This window comes from Brachycentrus maculatus, unplaced genomic scaffold (genome assembly GCF_059751285.1).
Source record: "Brachycentrus maculatus isolate JH-2025_06_01 unplaced genomic scaffold, ASM5975128v1 h1tg000005l, whole genome shotgun sequence".
Classification (NCBI taxonomy): Eukaryota; Metazoa; Arthropoda; class Insecta; order Trichoptera; family Brachycentridae; genus Brachycentrus; species Brachycentrus maculatus.
Window position 1 is genome coordinate 2747764 of NW_028280760.1, and position 19737 is coordinate 2767500.

General features: G+C 36.3%; 1 protein-coding gene across 1 annotated transcript; it reads right to left on the minus strand.

Moving 5' to 3' along the window:
- Nucleotides 1–26: 26 nt before the first annotated feature.
- Nucleotides 27–19471, minus strand: LOC148313856 (WD repeat and HMG-box DNA-binding protein 1-like). The gene is made up of 16 exons (XM_088257438.1): nucleotides 19305–19471; nucleotides 17944–18187; nucleotides 16956–17199; nucleotides 16285–16400; nucleotides 15068–15236; nucleotides 13655–13795; nucleotides 12689–12917; nucleotides 12112–12291; nucleotides 11007–11169; nucleotides 8362–8488; nucleotides 6916–7130; nucleotides 5886–5984; nucleotides 4176–4298; nucleotides 2955–3248; nucleotides 1257–1415; nucleotides 27–305 (listed from the first exon to the last, which is right to left on the minus strand). Exons 1-16 carry the CDS (start codon nucleotides 19373–19375, stop codon nucleotides 27–29), a joined length of 2853 nt encoding a protein of 950 aa, XP_088113564.1. The 5' UTR covers nucleotides 19376–19471.
- Between the last annotated feature and the right edge of the window lie 266 nt (nucleotides 19472–19737).

The following is a 19737-nucleotide window of genomic DNA, read 5'->3' on the forward strand; positions in this document are numbered from 1 at the left end:
TATATTTTTCATTTAAACATAGAAGTCTATGCCGCTTTCTTCTGGAATGCGAATGCGCTGAGTTTGGACTGTTTTGGTGCCACCTTAGCGGGCTCACCGTTCATTTCTTCATCTTTGGTGGGGGACAGTTTCCTCTTGGGAGTGGACTCTGTGGCGGGGGGCGCTCTCTGCTGCTGCGCCTTGAAGGCCTTCATGCCGACCTTGGCCAACTCCCCCGGCGTCAGGTCGCCGTGTTCAGCCTGAAGGTTTTCTTTATTCTTCCCGTACCATTGGACAAATGTCTCCGATGGCAATGGTTTGTTAACCTAGAATAAGCCAATTTTGAAATACAGGAGGTATTGAAACACCATATAGCTGGTTAAAAATCAGGTTGTACTTTGTTGGAATTGAAAAAAATCCTTTTAATTTCTGACAAGTCAAATTTTAACCTTTGTGGTTCTAAATTTATATACTACTGTACTATTCTTACTAAGCCTGTTCATTTGAAGTACAAGGACTGAATTTAAAAATAAAAAACACACACACCAATACAAAACAAATTACATTCCCAAACATCAAATATCACATATCGCTCACTCCTTTCAAGAAAGTCATAAATCAAAAAATTGGATTTTTCAGGAGAACATTTTAAAATTTAAAAAATATAACACAATGTATTAAAAATAAATATCAAGCCACTTATTGAACTTTTTACTATGCAACAGATCTTTTTAGGTAAAACCTGAAGGTTTTTTCTCCATTTGAAAAATATTTAGTATCCTTAAAAAAATAATTAAACAATACCTCTTCTTCAAAATGCATTAACATCACTTTCTGCCCTGTAGCAGGTAAATATTGAGTTAAAAATATGCCGCTTTTGCTGGGATATAGTACATTTTTTAAGCATTCCGAAAACATGCACAACTGAAAATTGAAGATTTTTGGTTTATGACATTGTTGAAAGGAGTGAGCGATTTTTAAATTTAAATGGTACTTCACTAAGATTGATTCAAATTTAAATTTCATAAAATTGATAAAAAGAAGAACAACAACAAAAAACGATTGAACATAAAAAAATTCATGAATATTTTTATGATTTTTTTTTTATCGTTGTTTAAATTGACAAAAATAATTAATTTTGATGACTGCTTTTATTATTTTCCCAACAAGTTATGAATTACCTTTAAAACTTTGATGGTTATCAGTTTCAATTCATAAAACATATATTTTTTCTAAATGAGTCTCAGAGTGACAACAATTTCACCAATGGAACTTACGGATGGAGTAGGAGAAGGCCGGCTGGGAGTATTCTCTTGACTGACGAGTTGGCGGTCTGTCAAGGAGAGTGGGCGGGAGCGTTCCGATGGTCCTACGTGACTGTCGGAAACATCTGTCGACTTTCGGAACGGGTTCCTGGTTCCAAATGTTCTCAGTGGCTGGAAAGTACAAACATAGTGAAATTACCTGGATTGTTTTTTGACATCTCATCAAAGATGAAGAAGAATATGGAGGCCTGAGCATTTACGGGGCTGACGACCATCATAGGCTGGTTTAAGTGATCACTTTACACACGTGTAACATTCACCAATTCTACCCATTATCGACAACCACACTACTCAAATTCTTGGAAATTCTATATATATGAACCAATTTTGAAACATTGTTCTTGAATCACTAGAAATTCACTAGAGGCATCGTGAGATGAAAAGAAGCTTTTTGTTGAACAGAAACTCTTTTATTAGTATGTGAGGTCCGAATCCTGGATTATAATCACACACATGAGAAACGCCAGAAAATATCATTTTCATTTTTATCATTTAAGCTTATAATTTGACCAGATAATTTATTTACAACATTTTGTAAATGATCAAAATGTTGTAATTGATCTGGAGATCAAGTAGCCAAAGATCAGCCAACAGTTGAGTAGAAAGAAAGAGAGCTTATGTCAGTCAACCCCTTTATGCATGAATTCAGTCGTGGTTTTACTGCAAAAAGTGTTGCCAGTAATAAGGAAAAACAGTATTGCTTATGATTAAGTACTTGAGGAACGTAAAAATTTCCAACCAAACGAGCCAAAATAATCACAAACAATATTTCAATATCAATTTGTGTCGGGTTGTGGTCCTGTGGTTAGTGTCGCGGACACTTGAGTCAGAGTTTCTGGGTTTAAACCCACTCTACAACAATTTGATACCTATTTTATTAATTGTTTCGGCATTTACTTTACGGTAAGACATGTTAAAATGATTGTGTAAAATGAAGGAAACACTTGTTTTTATACCACTTGAATTATTAATGTCTACTAGTTTCGGAACCTAAACTTCCATCGTCAGGTCTGAATAATAACAATGCTATTATTCAGACCTGACGATAGCTTCCGAAACTAGTAGTCATTAATAAACTCAATTGCTATATAAACAAATGTTTCTTTAATCATTTTAATTTGATACCTATTTTTAATAATGAGCAGCTCAGACTCACAGAAATACATAGTATGAAATTGAAGTATTTTTGTTAATAATAAAAACACAAATATTTCTCTTTTAAAATAATAATAATTTTAGATTGTTGGAAACATATTTAGTACGGGAAAGTAGTAGTCAGTAATAACATCCAGACCAATTGAAAATAAATCATAAATTTATTTTGCAATTGGCGGGAATTGAACCTTCGATGCCGAGCGTTTACCAAACTACGCCACTGCGCCTGACAAATGTATAGTGTATTTTATGTATTCTAGTTCTACAAATTAAACGCCAAGTCAATAAATAAATGTATAGTGGGTGTACTGGCAAAAAAAGTTAACTGGAAAACATGCAATTTCGACTAATGATGCATAGTATTTTTTTCAACATTCTTTAAACTTGCAAAATTAGCTTTAAATAATAGGGATTATTCAAACAGGAATTTTGTGTATACAAACGTGGGTATACATGTATATGTATACCCACGATATATACATGTGTTTAACTTACTGCTGGTTTCAATGGAACAATTTCCTCCCTCTGTTTTCCATTATGTGGCAATATAAGGCTGGAATCCAGTTCCTGGGATTCGGCCTCCTCATCTGGCTGTTGCGTAGAAGTCTCCAGAGGCTGATTCAGTGCGGCGTTACTCTCCCAGTCACTGGCGATGCTGGAGAGCTTGTCCGCCAAGTGCAACTTGCCAAGACGTGAAGCGTAGCGTGCTGCGGGGGCGATGGCCCTCTTGTCTTGCAGGATTTCCATGAGCTCTGATGCACGCTGCTCCACTTCGCTTCTGCATGCCAGCTATAAAAAAGACGTGTTTTTTAAATTGGTTTAGGTTATTAAAATTAGCATCTGAGGCAAAACATGACATGAGATCAGTGATGTCAGTCTGAGCATCTATCAAGACCACCCTATCATAACTTGATTCATATTTTTAATAAGGGACCTCTTCAATCTTATCATGGATGGGATTGTGGAGGATACTTAAGCACTACATAAAGGATACAGACTGGAAGGAGGAAACTATAGATACTGTTTGCTATGCAGATGACGCTGTAATATTCGCTGAGACAGAATGGGACCTGCAACTACTCTTGCACGCATTCCATCTTGCTAGCCAATACAACATGACTATATCAGTTACAAAGACTAAGAGCATGGCGTCTTAGTAGAACAAGTGGATAGTTCAAATATCTGGGTGTGGACCTGTGTGGTCAAACGGATCTGCCAAGTGAAGTGATGGGGCATGTAAACAAGGCTACAGTCATGCCTGAAAAAACCCTGACGTGAAGATTGGCAGCAAAATCAAAATACATAAAACTTGTGTGCATCATGACATATGGGATCGAAAGTACAGCGGACACCTTAGTCACAAAAAATCCGCTAAAAGTATCAGAAATGAAGACTAAGAAGCATATCTGGCAAGAGTCTACAAGATAGAATAAGGAACAAGATAAGGGAAATATGCGAGATCGAAGATGTCGTTAGGTGGGGAAGGCAACGAAGGAGACAATGGTATGCGCATGTGAGAAGAATGGAACCATCCAGACTCCCTCATATTGCACTGTACGGCCAACCCCAAGGTAGACGTCTCCCGGGCAGACCACCAAAGAGATGGCTCGACAATTTACAATGACAAATTTAATTTATGATCAAGAAAACACCGCATTAATCGAATGTGGTGCACCACACATTACTGGACGCCAAAATAATAATTGGGTTTATTACCGCAAACAACTTGAGTGCAATTTCAAGTTTAGTGGCGGATTCTTCGTTGGATCCCATCATTGCCAATCTTCGTAATTTTTCTTCATACTGACTCTTCTCTGTGTCCATCTCGCAGAATGGGAGCTGTAAAAAATATACATATAATTAATTATTGCATAGCTGATATTGATTTGTTACTACAGACACTGATTTGTCACCTAAGCCGACTTATTGGTAAATTGGTTACTTTACTGTCATTGACGACTTAGACTTGACATTGAAACAATATGTTTTCATACCCACAGATATTTAACCTTTTAACTGCCGGCAGGTACATGTATGGCGGTAAAAAATAAAAAACCTTCTAAACATATCGTTATTCAAAGTGTAATAACGTTTATTTATAAAACTTACCAAATAAATGAAGAGCGCGCCAGTCGTGCAGTCATTTATCCATAATTATAAGATTAATTGTTCATGGTGCAGGGTTGTCACAAAATTTGTCATATAAAATATGAAAACTTAATTATATATCAAAAGTAATTGTTTATGTTAGTTTAATATTAAAAGTATACACACACACACACAAATTATGATTTAAAAAAATAAAAAATCATCAGAATCGACACTAAAATCACTGTCATCAGATTCGGCAGTGACGGCAACTCGGGGATTATTGGACAACCCTGAGCGCCATTAGTTGTTCCGACGACAAAGCTCTCTTTAATTTACGTTTAAAGTGGTAAAAACAAATTCTGTTTCAATTCTAAGTATGCAAAAATATTCTCAATAGATGTCACTATGCGTTCAATATATTTGTACATTTTAAATAATTGATTTTCTTTAGTAAAAGCCCATTTAAAATGGGGCGTCTTAAGACGTAATTTTTGTATGAGCGGCGCTCCGTTCACAGAAAATTATGCGTCTTAAGATGCTCTTGGCAGTTAACCGGTTAAAAAAAACATATATGTAAAATAATTAGAATAAGGGAGGTAATAAAACAATTACAAGCACTGTGTGTACCTAAATAAATTAAAATCAGAAGTTTGTATTGGGAAATGTGAGTGTTTCTGTCACTTATAAATATAGCGGAACCTCTGATAATGAGCATAATTCATTCCAGAATCTTACTAGTTAAGCGAAACATTTTTTGTTTTGACTGGTGCGGAAGTCCCGGCTCACAAGCTAATGTGAAAAAAGGACTTGCCCTTTCTCTGTAACTCGTTATGCGAAACGTCACTCGTTAAGGGAGCAAATTTTTCACATTTTTTACTTGTTATGCAAATTAATCGTTATTATAGGTGCTCCTTATGAGAGGTTCTACTGTATATACAACTTTCGAAGTATGAACAATGCGATTGTCGATTGTGGTGAATGTTACACGCCGCATAAAGTTGTCAACAGTTGCAGTTAAAACCAGTTAATATCAGGTTGTAAGTCCTGTAAATACTTATACTTCCATATTCCCTTCTTAATAACATTTTCGTGTAGTGGTTAGTGCAATCGGTTACCAGGGTATCAAAACAAACATAAGTGATTTTCCACTTTAATATCTATTTCATACCACCTTACCTTCATATAACTAATGATTGAGTTTAAACTGTGTCAAGGTGATGAACTATTAAGTACAGATACGTGTTGGTAGTAGAAGATATGCATCTTCTAAAAAATTTACGAGATTTGACGTCGAATCAAAATGGGCGATATGTAAAAATAAAGCCAAATTCTGACCTGGAGAGGGAGTTGTGTGACAGTCGGGCGAGGGGCGGTGAGGGGGAACGGAGAACTCCGACAGAGAATGGCCTGTAAACATTCATTTTCCTCCGATACCTGTAAACAAAAAAGGAATAAATAACAACTAGATAACAAGATAATACGATAATTCACCTGTTTTAATACTTGTTACGATTTTGTTTTAAAAACAATTCTTTCAACGTAATTTTATTAAAAATTTTGAATGAAATGTTTTTGAATTATCAAAAATTTCATAAGAAAACTCGGGACCAGAATTTTGTAATATTTTAAGAATTATGATGAAATACAAATATTCATTGTTCAAATTAATGACCTTTTATTGCATAGAATGGGTTGCATCATATACCTAAAGTGATTGACTGTCACGTCGGGAGCCATAGCTCCTGGGGGATCCGTGAGCTTCCATGCTTCACGATGTCATTCTAGAATGTAGCCAAGCATGCTGACCATTACACTACGGAGGCATCCAGGCGAAGATCTTCGAGATTCACAGCTGTACGTGTGATGATGAGACACCTCAAGATGTCCCTCACCTGTTGATGCTTTGCCCCCTTTGCAGATTTCAAAGACAACAGCTAGAGGCGCGTTGCAGGAGCCTGAGTGAGGACCTATCCGACATCAGATCCGTGGTAATTCATAAGGAACTGTCACTAGAGGTGGGACCATACATGATAAGAATAGTGAAGGACATTGGTACTATAAACCAAGCTAGGACACAAAATGCTAAACCCTCTTCTAGTGGAACAGAAGGTCAGCTGATGACAGTTAACAGTCCGGTTTTTCCTGAGGAGTTTTACGTGGTTTTCTCTCAGCAATGAGCAAATGCTGAAAAGTTCCCAATTGGCCCACACTAAATTATCCCTCCTGTTCCCAACACGGATTAAAATAAAAAAAAAAATTAAGTTTGAAGAACCAAAAATCTACTTAATGATCTATAAACCTTGTACAAATGCACAAATGCCCATTTAAAAAATGAGAAGAATAAAATGAAGAGCCGAGGACTTACGGAGATGATGTAGAAGGTGTCGGAGATCCCCCGGGCGTGGGAGGCGGTCTCGCAGACGGGCACCCAGAGGCGAGGGCCGTGCTGGTACAGGCGCAGCGTGCCCCCGGCGTCCAGCACGGCGGGGGCGCCGCGCTCCGAGCAGCCGGCCCAGCGGACCAGGCAGCCCGGGGACAGGGGTACGGGCACCCCTGATGCCACCACGCGACTGTTCATTCCTGGGGACATTATATCCATTTTTAACACATTTCAGACGGGTATTTTTTACGCCTGTGGACCGCTGGTGGCGGGATTTGATAATTATGTACATATAGTTAAGACCTTAATAATATTCACATAAAAATATTGGATACTTCCTTCTTTTCTGCCTTTGAAATAAGGCTGCCATAGAAGATAAAAATACCTTTCCCGTCCTCGAGCATCAATCGACCGAACGGGCAGAAATACCCTTCCTGTTGTATTAATTTCAGTTTTACTTGGTAAATAACACTATTTCTTAAAATTAAGTAAAACTTAAATTAAAAATGCAAATTTTAGAGTTGGGTCCTTGGGACTTTGAAGGTTGAAGAGGGAGTAGGGGCTGTTTCTTATTTTTATCAATTTATTTCATTATTATTATCATTATTATTTCTTTTTATTTCTTATAAGTGGCAACATAGACAGTAAAATTAACTTCACATACAGTGTTTGAAAATGATGCGGAATGCATCGAAACATGTGTCACAATTGATTTTAAGAAATAGCAATATTTACTAAGTTAAACTTAAATTAAAAATGGATACATTTTACCACAAAGTGACTGCTGAATCAATTAACTAAATGATATTTTATTTACAGGAATGTCTCGGACTGGTTTTATATTTGCAGGAATCTCATAAACTGATATTGCATTTTCAGAAATCTCACAAACAAGAGTGGTATTGAAAGCTGTCCCACCGCATGCCCAGATCCTGATACACAAGCATCTAGGCTTCTTGACAGATCTGCTCTTGCAAAGCAATATTTTTTTTTAACTAAGTTGCGAAATTGATTGAAAATGTGAAATAATATAAAATTGTATCCCGATTTTACTGTGAATTTACATTTAAAAGCTTTCAATATCACTGTCAATCTAAATAAATATAAGTTTGTAAATCCGTCACCAAATTTTCTAGAAGTACCCCGGTGTAGGCAGTGAAAGGGATTAGTATTTAGTTCAATTACATAGTCAGCTAGATCCGAATCCGACCCGACGTTGGCCGGTACACAGACGCCTACAGCCCCGACCAGCACTGCACTGCTGTGCAGACAGACACATAAAAGTGCAAAGACATTTATAGAGAATGATCAGTCATCGCATTTCTACTCAACCATTTTTCATCGAGAGTGGTATGATTGAAATTGATCTATTAATTTTCTTCTCTCGTAATTAATTTATTGCAACATAATATAATATGAATGATTACTAACCATTAACAGTCAGTGTGTCCATGGCTATATGTTGATCAGACAGTCCCGGATCTGAGGCGTGGTACATTATGTGCAAAGTGCTGCCTCTACCCGTTAGGCAAACAGGAGCTCCTAGCAAACTGACAACCTGGAAAAAAAGGATTTTTGAGCAAAAATTTTACTTTAAGAAAATATCAAACTCAGGTAGAATTTAACAGCCTACACCAGGTTGAAAAAGAAGATTTAATATCCCATTGTATAGTTTTTTCCAGTCCCATATTTATTTAACATTCCCTGGGTTGGTATTTGAAGAGTAGATTGGAACACCTTGCTGTGATTTATGATCATTTCAATTCGATACAGTACCCTACCCTATGCACAATTGGGTGCAGATAAGGATCGGAAACTTTAATTAACTTCTTGTACATAACATATAAGTTCCTTCTAAATTTGTGTTTTTTTTTATAAGAATTTGTGTATCAAAATTGTATTCATAAATGTATGCGAAAAGAACAAAGAGACGCAGTTCATCCACTTTATTTGCTTATAATATTGTCCCCACCACATGTAACTCTTTTAAAATCGTGGTAAGGGGTGGAGGACTAATATTTGTGTGCTCAGATAAGATTAAAATTCAAACGTATATACGTCGCGCTCGCTCTTTGTTTATTGGTGTCGCTTTGTTCTTTTCGCCCTTATAACTTAGTAATTTTCGATAAATAAATAATTGTTTCCATTTGCGCGTTTTTGTCTTCCTCATCATCAATATTCTAGTACCATTAGTCGTAACAATATACATACATGATATATTGGCAGGTTTATTGGCATGAATCAATATATTCTAGCCAACAAAACAAAGACTAGTAACTGTTATCAAGATTTGCACATTATATTTCTTATTTTAACTCTTGCCCACACACAATGGTGCATAGTGTATATGTATCAAGAATGGTGCATATCTTGATTATTAATCATTAATGATTATTTTTCCTGGTTATTCCTATTTATTCTCCTGGGCATCAGACCCCAGACCTTCAGCACGGTAGCTTAACCCTCTAACCACTACACTATGCAGATGGACAAATTACACAGCTGTTTGAATTTAGTGAGCAGAAAGTCTTTGTGCATACAAGTGGGAAGAAAAAAACATTTATTTTAAGAATTTGCAAAATGAATCATATTGATATTGTATATGTATTTATGACAAATGCTCAAGGAATACAGATTATGAAAAATTGCTTATTAATTTAGCTGTTTTTTTAACACATTGTTGTCGGGCGGTTTCCTCATCAACCCTGACCCTAATTGGTATACTAATTAGGTTTGTATACTAATCATATGTTGTATACTCCATTTTTCTTTATGCTGCTGAAACATGGACCATAAAAGCAGCGGAAAGGAGAAAAATTGATGCCTTCGAAATGTGGTGTTGGAGGCGCATGCTCCGAATTCCATGGACAGCTAGACGTACCAATGAGTCCATTCGCCAGGAACTACGCTTGGATGGCTTGACTCTGGCCAATATCTGTACCCGACGGATTCTCCAGTTCTTTTGACACGTTGCGCGTGGCAATGAGGATAGCCTGGAACGACTAGTTGTGATCGGTAGCCTGGAGGGAAAGAGAGGGAGAGGAAGATCCCCCACACGATGGACCGATCAAATTAAGGCAGCAGCAGGCACCTCAGTGGTTGGAGAGCTACGTGCAGCGCAGTCAAGGGATAACTGGAGAAGAGTCATTGCTTCTGCAAGTATCACAACCCTCAGCAATGAGGAATAAGACGGAGAAGAACTAATCATAATTAACTGCTAATCCAATCCCGATCTGTACACTGTTTTTTAGCATCTCTCGCGTTCTACCAAAAGTAAGCTAATAGAACAGTATGTAAAAAGACACTTTAAGCGTTTCTCGAAAACAATGTATACTAATTAGGGTCGAGGTTGATGAAAAAACCGATCGACAACAATGTTTTAAGCATCGTGCATTCTGAAACGCTTTGGCTAGTGAGAATATCAAAGGAAAATATGTCGATAATCCAGAAAGGATCATAAAATAATGGTGTTGGACATATTATAACTAGATTCAGGAAGCACTAAGGCTTTGCAAATTGGATAAAATAATACTGACATCTATTATTTATTGATTTGGCATTAACTTTGTGGAATGACATGTTGATTATTTAAAATTAAATACTGTATTAGACCATCAATAGCATTAATAAAAACTTTACTAGACCACTTAATGAGTTTTATTTCACATGCCTAATTTAAAAAACTAGATATTTTCATCGACAGGTGATCACAAAAATTATCTTTTTTGTTTTTGTGATCACCTGTTGATGAAAACTGTAGTTTTCGAAACCAGTCATGTGAAATAAAACTCAATGGTTTAATACAAAAAAACTTTAAAAAAATAATTTTCAAACCCTTATCTGGACCCCAATGGTGTATAGGGAACTGCATCATATAAACGCAGTGTTATCTTTATCGTTAACACATGAAGGAAAGGTAATCAGCCCTCAGCTTCAGGTACCAGTCGAGGGTAATATTGAATAAATATTAGAGTAAAAAAATCTTTTATAATTATTTAACCCCCCGGGAATCGAACCCGGGACCTCCAGAACGGTAGCCGAGCGAGCTGAACATCACACAAATAATGAATACTGACGTGTATCTGCGTTCCCCGCGGGGTGTAGAGTCGCAGGTAGCGGGCTGTAGTGGCAGCCCCGACGAGCCGCTCCGTGGCCACCAGACACACCGCCTCCTCCAGTCCCGGCAGAGACACGCTCCACTCCTTGCTCCCCCCTTCCAGCGTGATGCAAACCAACTTGCTGTAATCCAGATAAACTGGTAATTGATCACATCAAAACTACATTATAGATGGTTGGTATTGTGTCCAAGAGGCCATGGCGGACAATGTAAACAAGACAGACTGACTCACTGGCTCTAAACCAGGCCATTTGTTAAATCCCAACTTAATTTTCTTTAAACTGAGGTAATATTTGATGTGATTGAATTTTTTTCTGAAAACACCGTTTTAGTATTAAAAATGAAGGTTTTCTTTGAGTTAAATATATCGCTCACTCCTTTCAACAATGTCATATATCGAAAATCGACAATTTTCAGTTGTGCATGTTTTCGGAATGCCCAGAAAATGTAATTTATCCCAGCAAAAGCGGCATATTTTTAATTTAATATTTACCCGCCACAGGGCAGAAAGTGTTGTTTTTTTAATTTGAAGAAAAGGTAATGTTTAATTATTTTTTTAAATATACTAAATATTTTTCAAATGGAGAAAAAACCTTCAGGTTTTATCTAAAAAGATCTGCTGCACAGTAAAAAGTTCAATAAGTGGCTCGATATTTATTTTTAATACATTGTATTATATTTTTAAACTTTAAAAACGTTCGCCTGAAAAATCAAGTTTTTTGATTTATGACGTTCTTGAAAGGAGTGAGTGATATGGTTTTAAAAAGAAAAAAAAATTTTGAAAGGAAAGGAGTTAAAAAAAATTTCAACGTATATTCTAAAACTAACAAAAATTTGTGTTAGTCTTAAATTACAACCACAGATGGCAGTACAAGTGCCATTTTAGAAATACATGTCACCAGGTTTTAGTTATAAGCGCGCCCGTTCATGTAGGCCCATACTCCATTCATTTGTGTAAAATGCAAGTGTCAATCAATGGCGATATTCAACTGGAATGACTTCTACTGTAAGTTTTATCTTTCATATATTTTCATTACATGGAAATTGGACTCAATTGAACATACCCAGGAGCTTCGCAAGCCAGTACGAGGACAGTACTGGAGAGTGCAGCCAGGATGTGGTTGAGATGGTTGTTAAGGTGGATGCTGTGATGGGTGTTGGTATCGTGAAACTCCACTTCTATACTGCTCTCCGATTCCGTTGTGTGACATCGCACTATACCGATTTCATTCCAGCACATGTATCTGCAATAAATCCAGAACAATATAAAGCTTAAGGTCTAGTATTCGTTATATAGAATAGAAACTCAATTTTCTTTAAACCCAAGTAACATTTGACATAATTGTATTTTTTTTTAAAACACCTTTTTTGTAATGAAAACATAAGTTTTTCTTTCAAATAAATATATGGTTTCGAAAAGAAAAGAGTTATTGAAAGGTATTTAGTTATAAATATATATTTTTAATACATATTCAAAAGAAGAAAAAATATCCGATTTGTATTCTAAAAAAAATTGGGTGTGACCCGACGACCGGCTCTATGCGATGCCGGAAGCCAACTGAGACTTATTAATGCAAGTTTGGCCTTAAGTCAAAGTCGGTGGGGCCTCAACCTCCTCCGGCACCACTCTTCACACTCTACCTGTGCTCCAGATGTGCCGGGGTCGCAGAGGGCTGGAAGGCGGCCTGGGGCTGCATGTTTCTCTCCCTGCTCCGGGAGCGAGAGCGGGACCTCCTCCGGGATCCTGCTACACTCCCCGCACCACTCAGCGCACTATCAGCGCGGAGAGTCTCGTTCTTCAGTTTGTTCAGGGATATTACATTCTCATCATCCTCATCATTGTCCTCCATTATTTCGTGGTTCGAATCCTCTAAAAAACACGAAACATCATACAATTTACAATTTTTTGCTATTATTGCAATTTTAATAAGAATACTATTTTTTGAGGTTCAAATTGTTGAGGTTTCGTATGAAAACATTGTGAAGACAAAAATTTCCTTTTTTTAGCCCTTTCCTGCATTGAGCTCTCATTGAGGTCTGAAAAATAGCTATGTTAAATGTGCCACCAAATTGTTAAAAAAGTACTTATCTAACAAATTTATTTACAGTAAATTACTTCAAGACATGCTTGATCAAATTGCCACCATAGAGGCTGAAAGAAGTAAACTCATTATGTTTCGAAACGGTGTAACAAAGAACCATTATGCCCAGAGTGTTTTAAATATTTCCATTCACGTAAATGAAATCTGTTTATTTCTAATGTTACTATCATTTGTTCAGTAAATTGTAACACTATTCATATTCCTCACACTGTTTGGTGATGTTGGAATGAATACATTTTATTTTACTTATACATTTGTAGCTTATTATGATTTATTAACATTATTATAAAAAAGTTACAATCCCATATTATGCTCCCTCAAATACAAATAAGCTACATCCTGAAATTCCTAAAAAAATAAATCCCAAACATTTTTTTTTTTGCTTTGTCTTATTACTTACATAAAATTCATAATAGAGATAATTTATACTTATAAAAAAATGTAAAAAACTATGTAAAAAATTTGATTATCAGTGTTGGAATTAGCGAGCTTTTACTGCACTAACCATTTTCTCTCTCAATAATTTCCATGAGATCCAAGTTCTCATCATCTTCAGTAGACTTTCTTCTTGGCTGTCCTCCGAAGCAGTTGATTATAGTTCCCAACTGTCCCGAAACATCACAAAACGCCAGCTCTCCATTTTCAGCTGGAATCAAACAAATAATTACAATTCAACACATTCAATCATCATAAACATTCGTAAAGTCAAGACCAGCAAGTATTTTCAGAATTGCCAACCTGGCTACAATACAGAAAAGTCGCTTAACCTCGAGACGCTTTGAAATGATAGACATGTACACGTTAAAGTGGGGACTGACCGGAGCATTTCGTCCTAACGTAACAATCGGTGAGCATCCGACTTCGGATGGAGCACTCGGAACACTGTACTGACTATGTATATGAATGCTCGCATCGTAACAAGTTACGTTATGACAAAATAACTCCAGTAAGTCCCCACCTTTAGAGACAGACTGATTTCCACACTTTGATAATACCTAAGCGACTTATACGAAGACATGGGCTGCTCGACGTATGAGGAGCTGAAGAGGACTTCCGAAAATAAGCGAGAATGGCGAAAGAGATGTCATCTGTTGTTACAGACCAATCCGCAGGATTGAGACCAGAGAGAGAGAGATTTGTGACCAAAAATCGACAATGAACAGATCGCCACAAAATGCATGGCTGGCAGGAAACTATCGGCAATACCAAGACAAAACTAATCCTGTACCATACACGATTTACACACAACGAAGGTTTGACAGTCCCAAGAATTACCAAAAAATATGGGAGTCGATATACACTGCAATATATAGTTCCGAACATTTTTAATTTGTTGTCGACGGATGTTAGAGGTCAAAATAAAATATGGAACAAAGGCAAAATAAAGGAATGGGTGAATGATCAAGAGTTAATTTTATGAAAATTGTAAAATGTTTATATTCTTAATTTTTCTCTCTTTTCTGTGTGTATATTAGGTTGAAATGGTTAAAAACAATAAAAAATGTATTAAAAAAGAACTCCACCGACAAGACATACAAAGTGGCTTGGTGGGTGGAGATGCATGAATTTGGAAGAGGAGGAGATTGTTTGCAAAGACGGATTGGTGTGGTATTCTATTCCCTCTGCCTACCTCTGCGGTGAAACAGCATGATGGTTAGTTAGTTTAGAATCATTTTTGGAGCTGGCACCCGACAGAAAAGCCTGGAGATAGTTTGTGAACTCCATACGTGTCCACATACGGAGTGGATATAAATTATTAAATATTGAAAAAGAAAAGAAGAAGAAACAATTGTCACAAATTGATTTTTATGTGTTTCTTAACAATAAAATACAACTTAGTAAACTCAAAAAATCGGTGTTTGATAAATTAGTTTTAATGTCAAAACATTTAATACATAAATACAATATTAATATTTACCAGTCAAACTCCAAGCCATGGAACAGACATTGTGGGAAGTAGGGTGTTCTGTTATTCCTAAAGCCGAGGAAGTGTTTACATTCCACACTACTATTTGTCCCGCAATGGTACTACCAGCAATGTAATTACCACAAGGAGAAAACAAACATTGCGAAATGCCACATTTTATCTGAAAGAAAAAAAACAAATTAAATTATCCAATTTCAATGGTATCAAACAAATCAACAAACAAAATCGAAGTGTTTTTTGGCTCAAAAATTTATTTGGACATTCTATTGATTTCCTTAAAAATTACTGTACAGGGGAATCATACATGGCTCCAGAGTATCTTAAGGAGCTGTGTATTCCAGATGAATTGGTTGATAGACGTCTCACGCTTCGATCGGCTACAACATCTGCAATGGGCAAAGTTATCTTACCAGCTCGCAACCAACGCACTAAATTTGGCGAGCGTGCCTTTGCTGTTGCAGGACCGACGGCGTGGAATGCTCTTCCACCAATGGTTAGAAATAGTGAGAGTGAGATGATCTTTAGAAAAAGACTAAAAACACATTTGTTTGCTAAATCATTTCCACCATAATATTTTCCCCAATTCATTCACCGTGAAGCGCCCTTGAGGTATTTTTTTACGAAAATGGCGCTATATAAGTTATCCAATTTTATTATTATTATTATTATTATACAATGGTGTCAAAAAATATATACATACAATACAATTTTCAAAATTTACATAAACCTTTTTGTTTAGATTCTATTCTAATTGTATACTTTTTTTTTAATCTAGGCATGCCATCACTTTATACATTATAAAATTCACCGTCGTGCCCATAGTCAAACAATCATACTTAATCTAATTTTTTCATTAATATATTCGGCAGTCACTTTGGGGTAAAATGTATCAATTTTTTATTTTATTACTTAGTAAATACCACTATTTCATAAAATCCATTGTGACACGTGTTTCGTTCATTCTGCATAATTTTCAAACACCGTATTAACTTTTAAATATTATATATCTAAGCGATAATGACATTTCATTATTTACCTATCATAAATTATCAAAATATAGTTCTGGTCAAGACCGGTGTGTATGAAAATATTTTAAGGTTGGTTTATTGATGACAGCTGATGGAACATCTCAAAACTGGCTACAATTTGTATTTGATATAGAATGTGTTGAGTAGGTGACTCTGAATAATATGTATATTAAAAAATACCTTTGGGTGAGTTAGTGAATACCTCTGCTGCCAGGTTTTTGTATCCAGAATAATAACTTCCCTATTGCTTGGGTAGGCTAAATATTTTCCTGTATTCGGTTCAAAACTTGTTCGGCCTGAAAAATAATTGATATTTGCATTTTCATAAAAAAAAAACCTAGAAAGAGGTTATTAATTTTAGTGATTTCTGATTAATCTGCCCCTTTAGTTCGCTTCCGTAGTGTAATGGTCAGCAGGCACGGCTATCGTTCTGGAGGTCCCGGGTTCGATTCCCAGGGGGGGTCGAATAAATTTGAAGCGGAGGGCTGATCACCTTTCCTTCATGTGTTAACAATCAAGATAACACTGCGTATATATGATGCAGTGCCCTATGTAGCATTGGGGTGCGGATAAGGGTTTGAATGAATGAATTACTGCAATGGTTAGTACATTTAGCTACCATACTAAGCATCGAGGGTCCGATTTTGAAGGGGGAAGGGTCAAAATAAATATTTGTGATTTTTCACTTCAATATTTATTTTATACTACCCTGGACTGGTACCAGAAAGCAAGGATTGATAATCTAGCCTTAATTTATGTAACACTAAGATTACACTGCGTAAATGTAATGAGGTCCCCTATTCACTATCGGGTACCGATAGGGGTGAGAAGAAAAAGAAGAAGTTTATTACCTAATACTTTGGCTGTGTAGAAGCTATTTGCCTTGGGAATGCAGTGCATCTGCTTCAAGATGGAGTTGTCCTCCAAGTTCCATATTCTGCAGAAACCGTCTCCGCACGACGTGACACCATACTTCCCCGAGGGACACATGGACATGGACAGGACCGGACCCTCGTGTGACATCACTTCAGATATTTTTTTATCTTCAACGGAGCAGATTTTTGCTTCCATATTCTCGGAGCAACAGCCCAGCTTCTAAATGGAACATGAAACTTTGATAAGTTTTTGACAACACTAATCTGATCAACATGAAGCAAAAATAGGACTAAAAAAAAAACTTTGTATAAAGTCATCGCTTAAGCCAGCTTAATGCCAGATTGAAAGCCCTGGGATGCTCAGACTTCCATCTTTTTTCATAAAAAAAGGGAAGAATGAAACATGTTTCATATCAAATTGATACACCTTTTAAACTTGACATCTCATCAGTTGTGAATAATCCAGTATCAGATAAAATAATAATATTACATTAATACTGTTTGACAAAATTTCATTTTATAATAATTAAACCTCCCTAATCCCTTTTGACTGTGACTGCAAATCAACACAAAAAAAAATAAAGCCACTTGAGATCTACCCAAACTCTTTTGCCTAGCGGCCAAAATATTTTGAATTTTGTTAAGTAGATAGTGTTTTAGTATTAATCAGTCTTAAAAAGGAAGCAGTTAGCTTTGAAACCGGTAGATTAAATTATAATTAAATTATAATAAAATATTCATGGTGATTTTAAAACAAAGTTTTATTTTAATTATAAAATGGAAAATCACAAAGTAATGCTTCAAATGTAAATTATAAAATTTAATTTATTTATAATTTAAATTTTACTTAGTAAATGCCACTATTTCTTAAAATCTATCATGAAATGTGTTTTGATACATTCCGCATCGTTTTCAAACACCAAAATTGAAATTTAATTTGTTGGATGTGCGGATATAACTGTACCGATGATGTTTTGCACACAGTGATCTGCGTAATGGGCGCCGTGAAGCGGGCGACCACGCCGTCCTTCTCGAATGCTGGGAAGGTGTACTTCTGCACGGCGTTGTTGTCCGTGGACACGAAGAGATGCGAGGGGGTGACCGCGAGCGCGAGGGCCCACTCCCCGACACACACGCTGCGGGGGTCGTCGTCCTCCAGGCCGGCCCACACCCGCACGTCCCCATCCGTTCCGCACGTCACCAATTCACTGAAACAATAAATAGGTCTCATGACGGCGCTTCCCTCCAAAATCGGAGTAAAAGACTTTATAATTGCAGGCCATAGGTGTAAAGGAAACATGAAGTGAATTTATTTTTAGATGGGAAATGCTTTTATTATTTACCTTTATTATTATGAACAAGGTTTATATTATTTATCAATTAGTGGATTTTTGTCCTAGCTGAAAACATGTTTTATTTTAATCTGTGTTGGGAACAGGAAGGATAAACCAGTGTAGGCCGATACGGAACATGTGAGCATTTGCTCATTGCTGAGAGAAACCACTTTGCACTCCTCAGGAGAAGCCAGACTGTTGCCTGTCCTCAATAGGCCTTCCGTTCCACTGGAAGAGGGTTTGGCACTTTGTGTTCTAGCTTGAGCTAGAAGTGTATGTCAAGACAGAGGAGTGTGGTGTTCCATCCTCTCTGTCTACCCCTGCAGTAGTAGAGGCTATACTATAACTCACCAACTACTACTTCCACTACTTCTTCTGCAGGGGTAGACAGAGAGGAGGAAATATTTTAAATGCACTTCTAAAAGTGCATTTCAAATATTTACTATACCTAAAATCAAGAGAAAATGTCTCGTATAATGCATTACTCAATCATACTTCAATCAAAAAATTTAAATCTTAATATCAAATGTAAAATAGATTGCATACAAACTTTAAAAATCATGCAAAAAGTACATAATGATACATAAAGTACATGATAAAAGTTTGATTCAGTACAAATTAGTTAGTCTGTGATTCAGTAGACGATAAAGGCACAACAATGATCTGTTCAAGCATGTTCCATAACATCGGAAATCATATAAACCAAATAAATATAAACCGACCGAAACCTGAATGTCTAAAAAAAGAGAATCACTGATTTCAAAGTTATGGGCGGAACGGAACTATAGTTACTATAAATTCATTTATTCGGCTGGAAATAAGGAATATGCTGGCTTAGTAGTAAAACTTTCAAACTTCAAATATGACTTAAAATTTCAAAAAGTCGGGTTGCTTGAACCAGTTAATGTTTATACGCTTATAGGGAAATTATAATCCTGAAGATAAAAACATATAAATTTTTTGAAAATAAATTAAATATTCATCTACTCACTCTCCATTCCCCGTATAAGTTATTTCTGTGTGGCCCTCCGCGTGAGCGTATCGCATAGGCCGACGCTCCATAGTCGGAAAGACTAAGAGAAAATAAAAATAAATGAGATTTCTAAAAAACTTTACACAAATTTATATTAAAGCAACCAGGGAAATGTCAACCCACGACCACGACAATAAATTTGACTAACTTTGACGTTTATTCGCGCCAAAATACATGCAGACTATAGGCAAAAATTAATTTTAGGTACCTACGTACGTAAATAAATAAAAATAATAAATTATTATTTATATTCAAAGCATTTACTTTGTGGTCAAACATTTTAATTGATATTAGTAATGTTAGTAAATAACCACTCACCGACTACTTCTGTCTACCGGTTTCGAGACGTACCCGTCTCTTCGTCAGGACATACACTACAATTTAACAATCA